The sequence below is a fragment of the Physella acuta genome, unplaced genomic scaffold, assembly GCF_028476545.2.
Source record: "Physella acuta isolate Inbredline_101_S28 unplaced genomic scaffold, ASM2847654v3 ptg000813l, whole genome shotgun sequence".
Classification (NCBI taxonomy): Eukaryota; Metazoa; Mollusca; class Gastropoda; family Physidae; genus Physella; species Physella acuta.
The window spans coordinates 638,857-660,685 of NW_026732331.1; the positions used below are offsets into that span (position 1 = coordinate 638,857).

At 34.8% G+C, this 21,829-nt stretch overlaps 1 protein-coding gene across 9 annotated transcripts; it reads left to right on the top strand.

The window, feature by feature from the left end:
* The first annotated feature begins 1,021 nt into the window (after window positions 1-1,021).
* Window positions 1,022-21,476, top strand: LOC131951448 (carnitine O-palmitoyltransferase 1, liver isoform). 9 transcript variants are annotated; one of them, XM_059313854.1, is made up of 22 exons: window positions 1,022-1,097; window positions 7,949-8,278; window positions 8,558-8,694; window positions 9,304-9,478; window positions 9,905-10,006; window positions 10,431-10,568; window positions 10,767-10,844; window positions 11,242-11,349; window positions 11,497-11,581; window positions 11,717-11,831; window positions 12,275-12,431; window positions 12,623-12,670; window positions 13,308-13,415; window positions 13,543-13,568; window positions 14,185-14,250; window positions 17,926-18,010; window positions 18,198-18,362; window positions 18,672-18,803; window positions 19,038-19,226; window positions 19,375-19,452; window positions 19,579-19,671; window positions 20,084-21,476. In XM_059313854.1, the coding sequence occupies exons 2-22, from the start codon at window positions 8,138-8,140 to the stop codon at window positions 20,153-20,155; spliced, it is 2,298 nt and encodes a 765-aa protein (XP_059169837.1). In that variant the 5' UTR covers window positions 1,022-1,097; window positions 7,949-8,137; the 3' UTR covers window positions 20,156-21,476. The 9 variants fall into 9 exon arrangements, with proteins under 9 accessions (XP_059169837.1, XP_059169841.1, XP_059169838.1 ...); XM_059313858.1 differs by having other exon boundaries at window positions 1,094-1,182; XM_059313855.1 differs by lacking the exon at window positions 1,022-1,097 and adding an exon at window positions 3,157-3,215.
* Window positions 21,477-21,829: the final 353 nt, after the last annotated feature.

Sequence of the window (21,829 nt, forward strand, 5' to 3'; positions counted from 1 at the left end):
CACCTTATTGTATGCCCTTTTTCAATGGTTGTCTAGATATGAGCTATGCAGTAACACATATTTTGCGATATAAGTATTTTTATGCTGTCGGCCTTTTGGTTTGTCGGCCTTATAGTCTGTCGGCCTTATGGTCTGTCGGCCTCTTCTCGCTACACGTGTTTCTATAACAAACCACATCTCCCCCATTTTCGTGAGCTCTACACACCTGACCACGCGAGCACATTCCAAATGCGCCGTTATTTAAATTTCTAATTTTAAAGCGTGGTTATCTTGAGCTAGAAGTAAAAAATAACTAAATCTACAACATCTTAGGCTTTGACACATTATTTTATAGTTGCACGATCTATCGGGGGCTAGGTCTGGATCTAATTGTTTTGAAACGTATGTTTCAATTCTTTGATATGTTTAAAGATAAACTTGAAATACCAGGATTTTAAAAATAGAAAATTGTTGCAATTAATGTCTTCCCCCCCCCCCCCCCCCCCCCCCACCGCTTGTAAAATGTTGCCGCATTTTTTCTTAAGTGGGCGGTATATATTTACATCTGATACATTTCTTCACCTACAGAGCTGTTGTTTCTTGAACAAAAGAACTACCGATTTACTTCATACATTAAAAAAATAAAAAAAAAATGCCGGTACAACAATAACATTAGCTACATGGTTATTTTGCTGCTGTAAGCGATAAAGTTATAGCCCTCATGTTAGATGCCTACCTAAAATCCCACTTTGATTAACTTAGTTTTAAATATTGATTATTAATATTATGACGACTGACGATGTTTGTTTTTATTAGTACCCTATTTTTTTTCAAATATGTGCTTTTTTTTACAATTGTAGGACTATGCCTAAGTAATTATGCTTTTGTGTCCTTTTTTTAAATTTCAGATTAAATGTTTAGTATAGAATTGTTTTTATTTCAGCCGATTATTGTTTAAGGCTGTTGTTTATTTATGGTTGTACCGTAACGCTTTAAAAAAATATATATACTGCATAAAAAAAATCTGGCCATTTATAAATCACAATATGCCACATAAGACGGTCAGGATTGAAACGGGAGGTAATCTAGTTGTGTTTACTGGCTGTTGGTACACTTAGGTAAGTCTAGTCTAGTCTCGATTCTAGAAATCTAGATCTGGAATCTTGATCAAGATTTCTAGATTTAGAGAGTTAGCATTTTCGAGTGAGGGATATTTTTGTATTAACAATCTTATTTTTATGCCAGTTAACCCTTTTGCATTAGATCTAGTTCGAATTTAGATTTTTAAAATCAAATTGATTAGCCTAGGCCTACAAAAATTAAAATTACTTTTTGGATCGATTTTCGGTGTGTTCTTTTTCTTGTCTTACATAATAGATCTAGTATTATAATAGTGATAATACATATTCATAACACAACAATTTACAAAAAGACTCCAGAAACATCGACGATCTTTTATCTACATTTTTCAAAATATTTTGTGTGTGAATAAACTATAAAACCCAAAACCGCAGACAACAAACTTGTAAGTAATAACTGTGCTGTATCCGTTATCACAGCTATGCGACGGCTGTAGGCCTAGATCTAGATCTAGAAATAATTTTTTTTCCTTTTGGTAGTTAGGGTCCAAAGTCCATGACGCTTAGACACGCTCTACCGGGTTTCTATGATTCTTCAGTATTCTTCAGGTTAAAAATTAATAAAATGAGATTTCTACTTAAACAAGTTTTTCTATGACCTTAGGTCTTAAAGTCTAGGCCTAAATATTAAATAGTAATACTAGATTCTAGATCTAAAGTATTCTAAAGTAAATAGTAGGCCTAAATACTAAATACTTACTAATAATTACTAATTTCATTTGAGTTTGGTAGGCTCACCTCATTATTATAAAATAAAAAATAAAAAGGCCTAGGCCTACTAATAAAATTAATAAATAGGCCTAAAAATACATTAATAAATATTAAATAGCATTATCGTTAGGTTAGGCTTTAGGCCTATACTTAAGTTAATACTATTACTATAGACTATAGTCTACTATAGTATATTAGGCCCCTATATAGCCCTATAAGTTTACCAATGACAGTTGATGGGCCTACATATTAGGTGTTATCACTATCAAGACATAAAGACCACCGACCTTAAAATTACTTAATATTTCTGAATTTATAGGAATATTGCTTATCAAGTTGCAAATGAAGTAAAAAAAAAAAAATAACTTGTTGACATTGTGAGAAGCACATGTTTTATAGATAATCATTGGGAGCTAGAAAGAATGCAATAACTTAAAACTTGAGTTAAAAGAAGAACATTGCTACCTATGCTGGTGTTGTAAACTTGTCCATCCACCCAAGGTAACAAAAATGTTAGGCCTAATAAGAATCAAAGACAAAATTTAAAACAAACAACATTAAAACATATGGATCCATTTGTTGTGTTATTTAGGGTAAGCTCTAATATTTTTTAATCCTATTTACAACATTACAATTAGCAATAAAGTTAAGAGATCATGAGTTCTTGCAGTATGTATCTTATAGAATGTATCTTATATCTGCTTGCTAGCTCATCATCCATACTACACTGGCATTTTTTGGTATTTACCAGTCTGGTAAGCTTAGCTGTGAATAAATAAAAGCCTAATTGCTGTGAATTTTTATTAATTAGCTATTACAGTTTGTATTGTGTGAATACTTTCCCATGAATATTTTAAAGCAACAAATGTCATGGCATAAGCAGGATTCCAACGCATAAATTTTTGGTTCTATTACATAACTAAGCAATATTGTATACATAAAATAGTAGTTGTGTAGTTACTGCTAAAATGATACTGCAGCTGTTGACAGTGTGAATGCTGTGTTTCTGTTTAATTATATACAAATGTTTTTTTCTCATACTTATATTTTAAAACAAAGAAGCATTGCTTTTCTATTTCTATCCATTTTGGAATCAGGTTCACGATATTTAGCTACAATATTTTGCTACTCTTTCCCATTATTTTAGCGAAGTAAATCTATATGGGTAGGTAAGGGAGATAATCGGTATTTTTCTGGTTGTGACTAGCAGACGACACAAACAGAGGCAAACTCGGGCAAGGCTGTGGGTACAAAGTCCAAAAGATCGAAATAGAACCAAGTCAATAAAGGGGTTAAGTATTTCGGCCAACTTGCGCAAGTTGCTAAAGCCCACCACAAGTCGGATTTATTCTAGGTCCTAGTGTGTTTTCATTAATTAACGTTGATGTGAGTAGAGTAGGTACAGTGTACTTTTGAATATTTCGTTGACTTCATTTAGAATGGCTTTTTTTTTGCAACTTTTTCCCCCTCTTTTCTCTCGTCTACGCAAGGCGCCGTAAAAATAAAAATAATGAATGAATAAAATTCTGTGAACCATGTCGTGCCGAAATCTGTGTCCAATTTTCATTACACTACACACGTAGCTTAGCCGTTTACATAGACATTACAATACAGCGAGTTGTGCGGGGTGTACAGCGGCGTAACTAGGAGGGCGTGTGTGTTGAGATTTACAAATAAAAAGTTGAGACCTATTTTGATTTAGATTGAGGGGGGTTAGGTTAGCTTTTGTTAAATAAATAGGTGACGTATATTCAAAAAAATCAAATTGTTTTATTACATGTCTCTATGAGTGCCTTATAGGCTGAGTATATTATAGTATTAGCAGGCTACCGTAAACTAAACAGCAATGACAGGCGTAGACAGTCCAAGTTGCAGTCGCGGTTTTCTGTCAGACATTTTTCTCCGTGGGGAATGGAGGACGGACACTGGTTAAGCATATATTTTCTATATAAATTATACTTTATTTTTTTCCAATTTCGTCACGATGCTAGAGACACTGATTGCAACGAGCTCACGTGTCCTGTCCAAAATGTGTTCCTACGCCGATGTGTAGTTGTGTTATTCTGTATCAGTGAGTTTCCTTTGACTGTTCTCACACTGGTCGGCGTACCAGGCTACTGGGGACAAGGAAAATATGACGACATCGTCTTCTGCTTACAAAACACTTATGGTTACGCATGTTAGGCCTGCTGTCAGTAACGTAGCTGGGGGGGGGCATATGTTCCCGGGCGCCGACCTTAGGGGGCGCCAAAAGGGGTTGGAAAAATAAATTGAAAGGTTGAGCGGGGTGCAAATCGAAATCTTGAGGGGGGGTGCAAATCGAAAAGTTTGTCCCCGGGCGCCGGGAAGGTTCGCTACGCCTCTGCCTGCTGTATAACATTCTGTATTTTAAGTAGCTTACAATTAGGCGCTGTAGTCTGTATAGGATGTTATGGTTCTTACAAATATGTATGAGTGGTCTGTGGATACATTATACGCCATAGGAAGTCTGCCTTTATAGGAACATCATAGTTTGATGTTATCTAAATTGAGCGTGATTCTTTATGGTGATGATTTGTGTCATAAACAATATTTACCCCCGGGGAAGGGTCGTGGTATGGTTTTTTTTTTTTAAAGGCAAGGTATATAAGTTTACAGAACTGTGGACAACAACGGTCAGTCCTTGACGACCAACATTATAGTACGTGAACGCTTTTAACCAACCTGTGTCATTTATAGTGATGCTCACTGTGTAAAGGGGAGTGCACAGTTCGTCACTTGTAAATCTTTGCGCTGTTCTACACTCTACTGTGAGAGTTCGATCTTTAAACAATAGGGAACTTTTTAAAACGTCGCTAGATCTCGTGGCTCGTTCGGGGGACAGGTAGTCAACAAAAGTTGACCTGCTTTTTGTGAGTCGTTCGGGGGACAAGTAGTCAACAAAAGTTGACCTGCTTTTTTTGCGGCTCTATGTTCGCGTGTCTGGCGACAGATTTATTTTAAAGAGAAAGATCTGCGTGTGTTCGTGAATCGCCAGTTTTACCATGGCTTGATTGCATTACTGGTGATTGACTATACTTGTCGTTAAATGCCACTTAAAGTGATGATCTGTTCCCCTTATTATGTCTTTCACATGTCGAGGTCAGTGATGGTGAGTTCACCTGTTGTCCTTTAGGTACCGAGGTCAGAAATGGTCTGTTCACTTGCTGTCCTTTAGGTACCGAGGTCAGTGATGGTCTGTTCACCTGCTGTCCTTTAGGTACCGAGGTCAGTGATGGTGAGTTCACCTGCTGTCCTTTAGGTACCGAGGTCAGTGATGGTCTGTTCACCTGCTGTCCTTTAGGTACCGAGGTCAGTGATGGTGAGTTCATCTGCCAAGTCTTGACATCTTGTGTGACATTGTGACATCTTTTCTCTCGGGGTCTCTGGGTACGGGCGGACTTTTATCTGTAATTGCAACACTTGAGTTAGATAAGATTTAACACTAATCATCAGTAGACAGTTACATGGGGACGTGAAAGGTGGGCTACTTGTACATCCAGGCCAGGAAACGACAGGTCACACTTTATAGGGATGGGAGGGGTCACGCCAAATAATAGGGGTCACATCCGATAAGAGGAGGGGACACGCCAAATAATAGGGGTCACACCAAATAATAAGAGAGGTCAAACCAAATAATAGGAGGGGTTACACCAAATAATAGGGGTCACATCAGATAAGAGGAGGGGTCGCGCCAAATAATAGGGGTCAAACCAAATAATAGGAGGGGTCCACCAAATAGGGGTCACATCAGATAAGAGGAGGGGTCACGTCAAAAATAAGAGGGGTCACACCAAATAATAGGATGGGTCACACATTAGTGTCGGGCGTATGACCAGTCTATGACGTCACAATTAGCAGTTAGATCTATCGTAGCTAAATCAGCATGTAGATTTTTTTTTTGTCGTGAAAAACTTAGTTAGAAAAGGGGGGTTATATTTTATATTGAGCGATGGTTTCACTTTTTTACCAGGGGATTTAGCTTCATGGATTGGATGTAAAAAAAAAAATTAAGTGACGTTGGTCTATTCCGATTGTTTATGCCAACTTGCTCGCTATCGCTGTAAAAAAATTAGCGAACGGTGTTGGGATTGATAAAAAAGCGTGCAGTCTTAGTTTGACTTGTTATCTAGAGTCGAGGTAAACATATTGTTGACTCGCGGTTGACGCTGAAAAATGTAGGTCTTTTTCTTGGGTCACGTTGTCTCTGTCTGGGTGGGTGGTCAACTTTTGTAGGCCCAACTCAATTTTGACTGTTCAAATGCAACGATTTCTTTCCAAAATTAATCAGTTCTAATGGTTTTGCTAGAAAAATCGTATTTTTAATCTGTCTGGATTTTTAAATAAGTCAATAAAATGTATTAAAGATGAATGCATTCAATAACAAAAGGGGAGATAACAAGATCAATTAGTAGCTGAGCCGTGTTCACGGATGTTTTTCAAACTTGGTCCAGCACGGACGCCATTTGAAAAATGGGACAGAGAGATCTAAATATCATCTTGCTCAGGTTTTAAGAAAATATTCAAGTCGGTGTGGGGACTCTGTGAGAACCAACCATAGGGGAAGAATAAACTGGCCTTATGGTATTCGTTTTTTTTTAAAACTAGATTATCAACTTTTTAAATTTTTACAATGTCTAAATACTAAATAGTAAAGAAAAAAATAAGTTTAAAGACCATTACAGTTACAAACTTTTAAATTAACTATAAATAAGAATATAAGCATAAATTTTACTTAGATTTCAATGTAGAATTAGAAAAGCTGTAATATCCTTTTTGTGTGCGGCTTTTTCCATTTAGTACAGCAGTGGTTAATTTTTTTTTCAACACCCATCTGAATACTGAAGTCAACCATCAATTAACCTACTAAACATGACATCCTTTGAATATGTAAGGTATGGTGTACCCCCCTCCCCCATGATATGTATTACATTTAAATAGTGTATATATTAACCTTTTTAACACCCCCCCCCCCAGGCTTATTGCCTGAAAGAAGCCCTATTCTTACTTTGCCAACTTTGCCAAGATTTATTTAGGTCTCTGTAATTCCCCAATTTGCAGCAAAATGTTTTTGAAACATGAAGCATACGCTTGAGGAAGTAGCCTGACAGCTTAAGACAAGCTAACCTGTCACCTATTTAAGATTTAGTGTAATCATCTAAGGTGAGAGCCTTGTACTTTGTACCTGGATTGGCCCTTGGACTGCAGCATACCCCAATCTGGCCATATGACATCACTGTTCTCTTTATCAGAAACATTCCATAGTTCATGTGTGTGTGTGTGTGTGGTAGTAGGTTTTTATCAAATGTCTGAAAGAATATCAGTTCACACTTAGAGCTGAGGACAGTTATCTCACACACACTGTGATCAAGACATTTCTTGCACTGACAGGTTAATGGACTTACATTAATTTAATCAGGTGCAGTACATTTTTAAAGTTCACATTTAACTGCTCAGTAAATGAGAACTTAACACCTTCTGCCAAAGAAGTTAATTAGGTTAATTAAATTAATTTTTTCTAAATTTATAATATACTAATACTCATACAAAGAAGAAAAAAATTAACAATTTGTAGTTTTAATTTTTCTTATATTATTTAACATATAATTTATGACATGTGCTATCAATAAAGGTGAGACATAATGTTAATAGAAACTACCAAATTGAAGTAATTTTTCTTTAGATGTTCAGTACATTAAAATCAAATTATAAAAAAACAACCTGCTTCATGTTGTTGTTGCACCATCTGTTGTTACTGTTGTTTATTTGTGTACTTTACCTCATCTCACTAATGTGAAGCATCATACTTTTAGTGACATCAATCACTGGGGGCATGGGATGAGTAAGTACATAGATCTAAGACGGGTGATGATTTTAGTGCTGGGTACACCCATTCACAGAATTTTAAGTAGCCAGTCCTAAATTAGTTCTAAACTTGCATTGTGTTGTTTGTTTGTAGGTTGGTAAAGACATGTAAAAGATATATCATAACCATCGTGTAAATTGGTGATATTTTTATTTCTAAGTGGGCACCATGAAGAAAATTCTCAAACACTTGTTGCTCATTCTTAAAAGTTTGTGATATTTCTCTTTTTTTTCAGATTGAAAACATCAAAAAAACTTTCACTGTACTGTCAGACTGATTCAGTTATGCATATATGAACATTGAGATAGCATAGAAATATTAGAAGCCAGTGTTTAGAGTTTAGAACCCATTGTTGAGCTAGTGTTGTAGAAGCCAGTGTTTAGAGTTTAGAACCCATTGTTGAGCTAGTGTTGTACAACCAGCTATGGCTGAAGCCCATGCTGCAGTTGCCTTTTCCTTCACTGTGACGCCTGATGGCTACGATGTCAACATAAACCACGAGGCCCTCAAACATGTCTGGCAGAGTGGCGTTGTTTCCTGGAAGAAGAGGATTGGGAGGCTCAAGGTAAACATTTTTTCACATATGGAAAATATTTCTAACTTTATCTACTGTTATTTATGTTTCTACCAGTTATGTCTGTGTTAACATGTGTAATGTTTTTTTACCAGTCAAGTTTATGTGTTGTAGTATGTTGTGTTAATCAACTTTTATTGATTATTTTTATTTCTATTAGACAAAATAAATTAACTCAAATAATTTTTATTACAATAAAATGATTGATTAGGTTTAAAAAACTTATTTTGTTGCCTTTTTTAACAAACATTGCTCCCCTTCTGACAACAGAACAACATAAGAAATGGAGTATTTCCAGCCACCATCACATCATGGATGTTTGTTGTGGGAATTATTCTTGCTGTCAAACTTGCTGGATTTGATCCTTCCTTTGGAGTTATTGAGAGCATTCATCGACACACACCAGGGTAAGTCAAAGTATTAGATCCCAACTTGTGTGTTGTGGTGTTTTGTATAAGGCTAGTCACACACCAGACTAGACACACTCCAGGCTATACAAACACCAGATTAGACACACACCAGGGTAAGTCAAGGCTATAGATCATGTACTATGGTTAATAAATGTCCATATTTAAGAGCACTCAGCTGTTTTTCATTAAAAGCAGTTTACCCTACTTTTTATGGAATCCATTGTTGTTGTTTTTACATAATCCAAGAATTTTTAAATTAACTTGTTTTAAAATTTTCACAATCTTTAAAGTTATCAATTTATTTCTATGCCCTATTTCATGCCAAGTTTTTTCTGGGTATATTTTGGACTTGTTTATAAAGTTTATTCATTCAATTCTCTGTTTCAGGCTAATTTTGTTCTCCTGTGGACCTGTATATCTTGACCATTTTGTTTCAGGCTAATTTTGTTCTCCTATTCTGTGGACCTGTATATCTTGACCATTTTCTGTTTCAGGCTAATTTTGTTCTCCTATTCTGTGGACCTGTATATCTTGACCATTTTCTGTTTCAGGCTAATTTTGTTCTCCTATTCTGTGGACCTGTATATCTTGACCATTCTGTTTCAGGCTAATTTTGTTCTCCTATTCTGTGGACCTGTACATCAGCACCATGCTGTTTGGTACGCTGGTGTGGATAGGCAAGTTTCTGGTGATGAGGTACATCCTCAAGCTACTGCTGACCTACCACAACTGGATGTATGAGGTCAGGGGTACCATTTCACTCAAGACAAAAATCTGGTTTGTAAGTAGTCGGCCATTTGTTTCTTCATTTGTCCAAATGATCAGCTTTTAAATCTTTTTGTTATACTAGTTTTTCATAAGTACTTGGTCATAAATTATTTATAAATGTACATATTTTAAGCATAATTAGAATAACCATGGATTAAATTTTTTAATTTACTGACCTAATGATTTGTTTTCTATGTGCTGGATCATTGATCTTTCTTCTATGTTATGGAATATTGATTTATTTTTTTGTACTTATTGATCTATACCGATCTAACTGTATCGTCAACCTAATTTTGTATAGGACCAGTAATCTACTTTCTTTTAACTGTACTATCTTATTTTCTTTGTATTGGATCATCAGTCTCTTTTCAAATATTTGACACTATCAATCTTATTTTCTATGTATTGAATCATCAGTCTCTTTTCAAATATTTGACAGACTCTAATCCGTCTGTATGGAGGAAGGAAGCCACTGTTGATGAGCTACCAGTCCTCACTACCTAAACTACCAGTGCCTAGCATCAAAAGTTCAGTGGAAAATGTAAGTAGCACAGTTACACTAAAATGGTCATAACTGGTCATCAATAAGTTCTAGTCAACATTTAGATTTTGGACAATGGTTATAGAGTTTAAAAGTAAGTAAAGATTCCTCTTTAGACCAAATGAACCATTGGGAAGATGAAGTAGTTCATGATTTTTTACCTGTGCATAATGTGAGTTAGGTACCCATAAGAGCTGGGTGGACTCTGGGACATTCCACTGACTTGAATCCAGATTCGACCTCATGACTTTTGGGTTAGCAGTCTAGCGCTCTACTGCTAAGCCACGCCCTCCCATTCCAAGAGTTAAGTTTCTGTATATTAGTTCTAAAGCCAGGTAGTTTGTTATAAATAAAAAGCTAGAGAATATAAACATATAATTGTGTATGAAAAAATCTCCTGACATGTTTACCACACTTGAAACAGTACCTGCAGTCTGTGAAACACCTGTTGTCTGATGAAAAATACCAGGAGATGGAGAAGTTGGCCAGTGATTTCAGCAAGGGGATTGGCAATAAGCTCCAGCGCTACCTCATTCTCAAGTCTTGGTGGGCTACAAACTATGTAAGATTTAACTAAGCTTTTAACCCTCAGGAACATTGATTTTTCTTTCAATTGATGGCTTTTTACTGGTGTTGCTGCCATACTAGTTTGTTTTGTATATTATATGGACAATTTAGTTTATTATATACCTTGATTGTACAATATAGTTTTTATTTACATTGTACAAGCTAGGTTTTATTTACATTGAAATATTTTCAGGTATCTGACTGGTGGGAGGAATATGTTTATCTTAGAGGCCGTTCACCTATTATGGTCAACAGTAACTACTATGGTGTGGTAAGTACTAGTGTCATAGGCATGGCCTTCATATTTCTAATTTCGGTGATAGGTTAGGCTATACTAAGAAGTTTGCTTAAAAAAAGGAATTAGAATTAGACTGTATTGTAGAAATAACTTCAGAATTTTGTGCTATTTCACCACTTAATGAGACAAATCTACAGATAAAGACTACTTTAAAGACCATGTAGCTAGAAAGCTTCAAGGCCACCATTTGTAAACAGAATTGTATAGCCCCACCAGCAAACAGTATGAGACATGTAAACAATCTAACCAGTCAGACGCACAAATAATAAACTTTCCTGTTTAGTCACCTTCCCAGCTTGCTACAGACTGCCTGTAGACGAGCAGGCTTTACAGAACTATTTAGCTGTACCTTTGTTCTTGTTGCCCTCAGGATGCCTTGTTGGTGAACAACACCAATGTACAAGTGGCCAGAGCTGCCAACTTGATCTATGCCATGCTCATGTACAGACGAGAGTTGGACAGAGAAGAACTCAACCCAGTATGTTGACAGCAGTGATCACTTTTTGCATTGATGACTTGTATACTGCAGCTATTATGTTTACTTCAATCATAGATCATATTTAAGTATACAACCATAAATGACTTAAAGATCTAAAAGTTAATGATTATCTTGTTTTATTTATAGATCCTCATCAATGGTGTGGTTCCTCTCTGTTCAGCACAGTATGAACGACAGTTCAACACAACACGCATTCCAGGGGAAGAAACAGGTAAACTTACAGATTTTCATGGCCAGAAAAATATTTTTATGGAATTGTTTAATGTACATTTATACAAAATTATGCATGTCTGGATTTTTATGTCGTATATGAAAACATTTTAACCACACACTTTCTTGTTGACAGATCAGTTAGTACATTTCAAGGACAGTAACCACATTACAGTCTACCACAAGGGGCGTTACTTTAAAGTCTACATAAGACACAAGGGAAGACTTCTCAAGCCTTGCCAAATAGAAATGTAAGTTGTGTACACCATGCATAGCTGAGAGTCTTATTTGCTACTAAAGCCTATTTCAGAAACCAATAGGTTTAAATTATTATTTAAATAGGTTTAATTATTTTGAAAAGTTTTTTAAAAATAAGTTCACAGTTTACTAATTGAAGCCCAAAAAATGAATTCCCAAAGTGAGCTGGTTGTATGCAAATTTTCTTTAAACAATTAGTATAATTGATAAATAAGACAATAACAGTCCTCTGTTTTACATGTCAACAATGTTTAGGCCTACTGTGTTTTTTTTTAATTTACTAAATCTGTGCTAAAAATCTTCTTAAAGATAGAATCAGTATCACTCTCCTTGGTTAAAGTTTCAAAAACATTTCTAGAGTTGTTTACCCATTGAGGCTGCTAGTTGCCATTAGATGTGAAAGGTTTAATGGCCCACATTTCCCACTACTATCTAGGATGCTGCAGAAGATTGTAGATGATGAGAGCCGACCAGCAGAGGGAGAGGAACATCTGGCAGCTCTCACTGCTGGAGAGAGGGTGCACTGGGCTAAAGCTCGCAAGGAGTACTTCAGTAAGGGCAAAAACAAGGCCTCACTTGACGCTATAGAAAAGGTGAGAAATGTTAGCTCAGGTATTCTCGCTAATTTTGTTTCTTAACTGCTGAATGAAAGTATCTATATTTATAGTCAAGTTTTGTATGTTTTAAAAATTTATTTTTGTTGTTTAGCTAAACAAAAAGTCTGTTTTAGTAATAAAAAAATGTCATATTGTGAAGTAATTTGTATTTTTTTCCCTTTAATCAGGCAGCTTTCTGTGTATCCCTTGATACAGAACCACAGGATTATGACCCTGTAAGTTAGCTTTTTTATCAATCACTTGTATAGTGAATTATAACATTCTACAGTGATGCATTGTTGAAAGTCTAAACTACAAACTTCAGTACCTTTTCAGGCATGCTCTACTTTAAACCTTAAAATCTGAAAGCATAAAATACATCAGTTGTATACAGGCAACATAATAAAAACACTAGGCTAGGACTTCAGAGTCAGCCAAAAGTTTCCCTATCTCTAACACCAAGATGATTATGAACTCAATGACAGAGTGTAACACTGTAAATGATTTGTTTGTTTAGAATGATCCTCTAAATGACAGAATGTAACACTTTAAATGATTTGTTTGTTTAGAATGATCCTCTCAATGAAAAAATGTAACACTTTATATGATTTGTTTAGAATGATCCTCTAAATGACAGAATGTAACACTTTAAATGATTTGTTTGTTTAGAATGATCCTCTCAATGAAAAAATGTAACACTTTAAATGATTTGTTTGTTTAGAATGATCCTCTCAATGAAAGAATGTAACACTTTAAATAATTTGTTTGTTTAGAATGATCCTCTCAATGAAAGAATGTAACACTTTATATGATTTGTTTAGAATGATCCTCTAAATGACAGAATGTAACACTGTAAATGATTTGTTTGTTTAGAATGATCCGTCCAAACTTGACCGCTATGGTAAAGCCATGATTCATGGTAAAGGCTATGACAGGTGGTTTGATAAATCCTTCACCTTTGTTGTCTGCTCTAATGGAAAGGTAAATATTTTTCTTCACATCACTTTAACAAACTGCCATATAACTATCATTGAAACATCTAACATCTGCAATGTTTTTGTATATCATACATAAGTTTAAGGCTTTTTTTTTGTTTGTTTGTTTTCAGATTGGTTTCAATGCAGAACATTCATGGTAAGTTTAATAAATTGTTTTCTTTTTAAAATTACTTATCATAAGCAGCTAAAAAGTAAAATTTTCTTATTAGTTGTTTATGAAAAATAAGTAACATGCTGTAAGCTTATGTTGTATTTTAGCCTTTGACAGTGTTTGTGTCAATATTTGAATTGATTATTTACATTATTTGTTTGTGCCTTAAGTAAAGCTACAAATAAATCTTTGTTGGTGTTATTCAGTACATTTGTATCTAAAAAAAATGTTGTTACATTCTTTGCTCTGAACCTTTAGTTTAATTTCATTTAGATACAAATCTTTGTTGTAAAATATTTTAAAATGCCAAATTATTCTTCTTAAAAATGTTTCTACATCAAATTCTCAAGAGATTCAGTGAAGTTTTTAACATAACAACTGAAGATCAGATGTGATGTTAACATGGGAAATAACTCTGCAATAATTTATGTGCACATCAATACCAATTGTGAGCATAGCATCCCATTAGAAATGGGGGCTGTGCCAACACCTTGTGGCTGAAGCATGACTGCTAGAACTGCTGTGTGACATCAGTTAGGTGCAGCTACTAGGTGTGTGGTTCTAAAACTGGATCTGTAAATGAGGCTGTCCTCTGTTTCAGGGCAGATGCACCCATCATGGCCCACATGTGGGAAGTGGTTGTGACTGAGGACCATATGCGTTTAGGGTACTCAACTTTGTCTAAATGTGCATGACAATTTATTAACCACTTGGGCTTTTAGTTTAAGTCCTTCTGATTTCCGAATTAGAATTTTTTTATTTAGTTTGATGAAGCAGAGGGCTTTAATTAAAGTGTAGAGCTTCTAGTGTGTAGAAAACTGGACCCCAATGTACTAGATTGGTGCCAAACTGGTTACAGCACTAAACTTTTGTTTTCAGATTGGTTCAAATCTATGTTTGCATGTTGCTTATTAATGTATCTTTTTTCTTTCAGAAAAATGAGTCCGTTAATAATTTTTTGAGTCTGTGGATAAAATGTAATGAAACCTTTAGTGTAATTGAATTCATTCAAATTTTTAGGGCAGATGCTCCAATAGTTACAGTCATGTGTGAGGCTATCTATGCACAAGATTTTAGTATGGGGTAAACAGCTGTTGCAGCAAAGTACATTCCTAGTCACCTCCCCTTCTCTTGCTTCTTCTTTACTTTTCCTGCTTGTGCAAACAGGTTTTGGGGGTATTCAAAGCCTTAAGCTAATAAGTTATCATTTAATAAGGTTTTTTAACCATAGTTAATTTTGAAATAGTTTTCACTCCTTATAAAAATGTTTTAGCTGTAAAACTTTGTGTACTGTTAAATATAAAATAAATTGTATATTTATTAGTGTAAATTTCCACTGATTATCCAAGATGTCATTTGACTGGTATTGCATGGGGCTTCTCTTGGCTCTGCTCTAAGCTTTCTCTCCTTCTTCACACTGGATCTCATCTCCCTAACACTCCCAGGGTATATGCCCATAACCTTTATAACAGTTTCCTACAGAATTGCATTGAATGGGAGAGGGCAGACTTTATATTGCTACTGTTATTTACCCTCTTGGGTACATAGTGCATTCAAGTTTATAAGCTACTTTAAGCTACTCATAAAATATTTTTGTTTGCAGCAGTAGAATTATATTTTACTTCAAAGCATTTTCACTGGTAAATCATCAGGAATGTGGATATTGTACAATACATGATCAAATACATGTTTATACTCTGGGTAAAATGTTTCCTGTTAAAAGAATTACATTTTTCAGATTGATCAGCTCTGCTAAACATGTTCATTCTTCTACAGGCCTCAGCATGTGCTCATGCTTCACGCTTTATACATGATAAGAACACATTATAGTTGACTTGTGATTGTCCTGTGATTGTCCAGTTTGACCTGTGATTGTCCAGTTTGTCCTGTGATTGTCCAGTTTGACCTGTGGTTGTCTAGTTTGACCTTAAACTGCTACTAATACCGTACGGACTTTGTCCCCCTGTAGGGCGGATGCACCTCTGATGGCGCAGATTTGGGAGGCGTGCCAGCAACATGAAATAACTCAAGGGTAACCATTTGCCTAGACATGCATACTTGGGTTCCAACAACCCTCTCACTGTGTGCTCTATTGTATTCTTCTAGCATGATTCAAATTGCTTCTTTTCTACTGGGCTAGAGTGTAGTGACATTTTTTTGTTGTGTGTAGCTGCTCCTCAAATATTGTATTCAGTTAGTTTTTCTTTAAGTAGCTTTCTTGTTTTTCTGCTTTTTTAACTCTTATCGAATATTTTTCACATATAAGCATAAGGAATTAATTTTAGTGCAGTGGATGTAAGCTGTACTGTTGTTTTTTTTGGGTAGTACTGGAGGTTTTTTTTTCTGGCTTACTGTGGTGTTTTTTTTTGGCACATATAAAACAGTATAAGAACTAACAAGCTTTTTCTCTGTGTGTTTTCTTTCAGAGGCTGTAAAATTATCTTTAGATTTGGTTTTCTAATGCAGTTATTATACAATAAACAGATTGATAGAGTGCAAACATGAGCACATTCCTGCAGCATCCCAGCTCCTATGAGTACCTGACTTAAGGTGGCTGGGCATATAATTGACCACATGATCCCTTCATATATATGCCTAGATCACAGTCAGAAACAATTTGCTCTATTGGCTGCCAGGTCACAAAGTTTAGTGTCATGTTTTTTGTAATAGAGACCTAATTTTTCTTGTTGTTACTTCCCATCTTGGCAGTCTGAAGAGTTTTCTCTGGCATATCTTTTGTTTACACCATCACACTAACATCTTACATGCAGTAAGAATTAGGAGAAAGGTGGTAAATTTATAACACCCCCACCCCCCAGAAAAATGTATTTTAAAAAACCTACTAGTTGAAAAACTTTATTTTAGGTACTTTGAAGTAACCTGTATTTTCAACTGTCAAAAACAAAATCTTGATTTCCAAGTATTTATTTTTAAAAAAGGACAATCATTAAACTTTCAAAGTGTAGTAAATTATAGTGTGTTTGATATAGGAAAATGCACAGCTCGACTAGTGAAAACACATAGGCACTGACATCAGTATTCAAATTTAATTAGCTGGCTTGATTTCTTCATATACCCACAATATTCTGTACACCAGATGAAAGTATAAATAATGCTACTAGTGCACACTGATACCATTGGCCACATTACTCCTGGAGTTTTTACTTTTTATGATGCTTTAGTAATGTGACTAACCATACTCTTTTTTTTTTCAGATAGACATTCATTAATTACTAATGCCTGTGTTGTAGATAATTAATTGTATGTATTCACCTTTAACCCTAGATAAGTTCAATCAATTGGTGAATAATGTGACCTACATTAACCCTGAATAGGTCAAATATTAAATATTGTCTAAAGTGTCCTACTTCAACCTTAGTTAAGTTCAAACATCAATAGGGCTGGTAAGTAGGTCACCAACCAGTTCTATGGCTCATGCAGGTTTTATTGAGCCGTAGAACTGATTGGTGACCTACTTACCAGCCCTATTGTTGAATAATCTGACCTACATTCACCCTAAATAGGTTAAATGTGTCCTACTTTAACCTTATATTAGTTAATGTAACACCCTTTAACCCTTGACATAAAGTATACCCTTGTAAAATGTTAAAAGTATTTTATGCCTGCTTAAGAACATGAACATGATAAAAGATTCTAATTGTCTGCATTTATCATAGTTAACCATTGCTCAATACATGACTGTGTAAGCTTGACTAAAATAATAGCTATTTAATTTTTTTTTTATGCAACTTGTTTTGTTACATAAATCAAATAATAATTTCTTATTATATTTAACTAAATCTCATTTTCTTATCAGTTTCTCGCAAACTAAAATATCACAATCTTCAGTTTTAATGCATATTCATATATTTTCATTACTATAAGCTAGATTTATTGAATTGGATTTCAGTAATGTTTAAAAAATAAATACTTGAACTAAGACCATACTAGAATGTTTTAATGTTGATATTTTAATGTTGGTGTTATGATCATGCTTGGCACAAGTTTAAATAATAGTAGCTCACTAATATACGCCATTAACAGTATAAAGTATATGGTAATATTTCTAAAATTTTAGGCTAATTACAGCAGTCAATTCACCATATTTAGTTGAATCATTATATTTGGAAAACAAACTTAGTTATATAGCTTTGATTAAAGACCCTCTGCATTATTATTAAGAGATTTGTTATTAACATTTTATTTATTGAATCTGAAAAAATATTTTAAATTAAAGATAACCGTTTAATTTTTACTTTTTGCTACGTTGTGTATAAATTATTGTTCATGAAATGAAGAACCACTTAAATCTAAAACAAAAATGTTGATTGATTTCGTTTAGATATGATGAGAGGGGCCACACTTTGGGAACTCCTGAATTTCAACCACCAAACCCCATCAGACTTGAATGGGACATCAGCCTACCTGTATGTCTTCTATTTCATTACACATTTTTTGGGTATTGTTTCACTGGTGTATAGTTATAACAGTGTTTGTAATATTGGGAAAGGTTTATTTTTTACGTTTTTATTTTAAGCATTGAACTGAATGTCTAGCTTTACTATTGGTGCCAGCAATAAAGCATTCAACCATCTCTATCTCCCTCTCTAAAAGTGCCAACAAAGAATTGAGGAAAGTCTGCAAGTGGCCACTGTCCTGTTGAATGATGTAGACCTCCACATCATGATGTTCAGAGAGTTTGGCAAAGGTTTTGTAAAGACGTGTAAAGTCAGCCCCGATGCCTTCATCCAAACAGCCCTGCAACTGACATATTTCAGGGTACGTACTTACTTGCGTAAGGGTAGGCACTACATACTGACATACTTTAAGCTACATATTGACTTACTTCAGGGTACGTACTGACTTGCGTAAGGGTAGGCACTACATACTGACATACTTTAAGCTACATATTGACTTACTTCAGGGTACGTACTGACTTGTGTAAGGGTAAGCACTAACTTACTTCATGGTATGTAAAAAGTAAAGTAACTGTTTAGACATGATTTATCTAATTAAGTTCATTTAACTATTTGGTACTTGACAAATGATAGCATTGGTGTGTTTATATGTATACATGTCTTTTGACAGCTGGAGAAGCAGTTTTGTTTGACGTATGAGTCATCCATGACAAGATTGTTCCGTGAAGGTCGTACAGAAACTGTTAGGTCATGTACAGCAGACACCTGCAACTTTGCCAGGGCTATGGAGCAAGGGTTAGCTGTAAGTTATTTTAACAATTTTTGTGGCTAGAGCAAGGGTTAGCTGTAGGTTATTTTAACAATTTTTGTGGCTAGAGCAAGGGTTAGCTGTAGGTTATTTTAACAATTTTTGTGGCTAGAGCAAGGGTTAGCTGTAAGTTATTTTAACAATTGTTGTGGGTAAGATAAATATGATAAATCAATGTATGTGAATTAAAAAATGAATTAATTTGGTTACCTACTGTGCCTCTGCCAGAAATCAGAATGTATAAAGCTGCTGTCCAAAGCTGCGGACACCCACCAGAAGCTGTACAGAGATACCATGACAGGCAAGGGAGTTGACAGACACCTCTTCTGTCTGTACGTCGTCTCTAAGTACTTGGGCGTGGACTCACCATTCCTGTCTAAAGCTCTCAGTGAACCCTGGAAGCTCTCCACTAGCCAGGTGAGTACATTTGTACCTGAATGCTGGGATCTTATTACTTAACACCTTAGTACAGGAGTTTAGTTACACCTAATAGTTAAGGTTTGTTCAGATGAAAGTATATTAACCTTCTCATGCTGTAATAGCCTGTTCTTGTCAACTATTTCAGACCCCTCACCAGCAGACTGACAGACTTGATCTAAACAAATACCCAGACAGGATTTGTGGAGGCGGAGGCTTTGGACCTGTAAGTTGTACACCTTTGCTCTGTTTGTATCAGTTGTGTTTGTATCAGGCGGTAGTTGTGTTAGAGTGACAGAGGTGGCAGTTATGTAACCTGACAGATGTATTGATGTACATGTTTGTCTGACAGGTGACAGATGATGGCTATGGCGTGTCCTACATGATTGCTGGAGAAGACACCATATTTTTTCATATCTCTTGTAAAGTCTCCTGCCCTCATACAGTAAGTATGGTTTTACGAAACACCTTCTACAAATACAACCACCACACCCGTTCACAATCAAATACATCACCTCATATGCTATAACTATAACCACTTCTTAAAATAAGTTGCGGTAAAATAAAAAAAATTTTAAAGTAAAAAAAAGTGCTTCAATGCAGGAAGAAAATACCCCCCCCCCCCCTCCCGTCCCGTCCCCATCCCAACTATGTTATCTACTGCTATTATTTATTTTTTTACCAAAGATACTCTCAAATTTAAATTCCAACATGATTTTAATGGTTTTAAATTTAGAATATCACAGTATAATTTATTATATAATTTGTACGTTAGTCACATATGAAGAATAGCGACTAGTGCCCACAAGTATAGTACATTGGTTTGAAGCAGTTTAAAAGTGAATGTTTCCTTTCAGGATGCTCACAAGTTTGGTGCCACTCTCAAGAAATCATTGTGTGACATGAGAGATTTATTTTCTAAGGACTGAGGACATCTGACTCTAGCAGCCAAACAGTTGGAGAAGATGCTCCGTTTCATTTGATATTAATTTACCATGTGCTGGACATCTTTAGATTTGTTTATTGCTGGGCAATTTTTTTTATTTTACTTCTGAAAGTGTTTTACTAAAACTATAGAATTGAAAGCACAAAAGGATTTAAGTTTTATAAAAACCAATTTAAATCAAAAACTTGTATTTGAGATTACAACTTTCTAGAGATGTACAATAAGTCATATGTCAAACAATTGATTTTTTTTCTTTTCAAATTTACTTCAAAGTTCCACAAAATAATTATTTGTTTTGAATATTTGAACAATTTTAATTACTTACACTTACACTGCCGAAAGATCAATAAAATGATTTCCTTCTCAAATTTCAAGTAATAAAATTATTTTAGTCAAGTTCTGCTAACAATGAGTCATAATACAGTTCTAACAATTTATGTGGTGAGGTGGAATATTTTATTGAATCAAACAGTTACTATGTTTATCATGAGCATAAATAACCGATGTTGTAGAAAGCTTTTTAAGTGTTGTAAATATATATATACAGACTTCTAAGTGTGGCATATAAATTATAGAGTAATATTTCAAAGCCAATTTTTTATTTGACCAAATATTTATTCCAATGATGCAAACACAGAATGTGTTATCTTATCAATGCAAAGGTGATGGTAATTTAACTAACTCTACACAAACATTGCTAATTTTATATTGCTTGCTAACATATGCCATTTCATTAGTTGAAATATTTACTGGGTACTAAATCTGTTGTGGTAATGAATGTTTAACGTGCCTGTGTTTATAGGTCCAATACTTTGTACTATTATTTTTGGTGGTAATTATTGTTGTATGCCCGGTGTTTCTAGGTGAAATAATTTGTACTATTTTTGGTAATTATTGTTGTATGCCCGGTGTTTCTAGGTGAAATAATTTGTACTATTTTTGGTAATTATTGTTGTATGCCCGGTGTTTAAAGGTGAAACAAATTGTAATTTTTTTGTGAAATTGAATTATAAATGGTGGGGTGTGTTGCTCTACTTGCCCGGTGTATTTTCAAGTTGCCATATCATATTGTGTACTGAAAATTCTGTGATGTTTATCTGACATTCAAATTTATACCATTTACATTACCATATATAGGTCGCCTATATTTCTACAGGCTCATTGTACTATTTAATTCATGACAATAACAGTTTAAACTCAAGGACAGTTCTGATGAAGATAAAACCACAGCAGATTTTATTTTTCCCATTGATCACAATTTTTTTTTTTCATTTCAATAAACTATTTGGTTCTAAAATACTGAATATTTTTTTATCCTGTTATTTGCATAGTTTTTCTTCTTCACTCTTAATTGTAATATTGGAAGTTATTTCCTTCAACACAATTTTTACTGAACTCCATTTTTAGCCTGCTTTTCTACTTGGATTTGCTTCCATAGCCTTTGTCCATCCAAGATCCTGTAGATGGGTTGCTATCCCCTCCTCATCTGTGCCTGGTTCAAATTAGAGGCTTTTTGGTTTAGCAGCTCTGATGACTCGACCACTATGTACACTGTTAATTTATTCTCATATTGCTGAATATTTTAAGAACTTAGTAACCAATTATTTGAGAAATCTAAGGCAATGTCATAAACTCATTATTTCCATAATGTGACGCC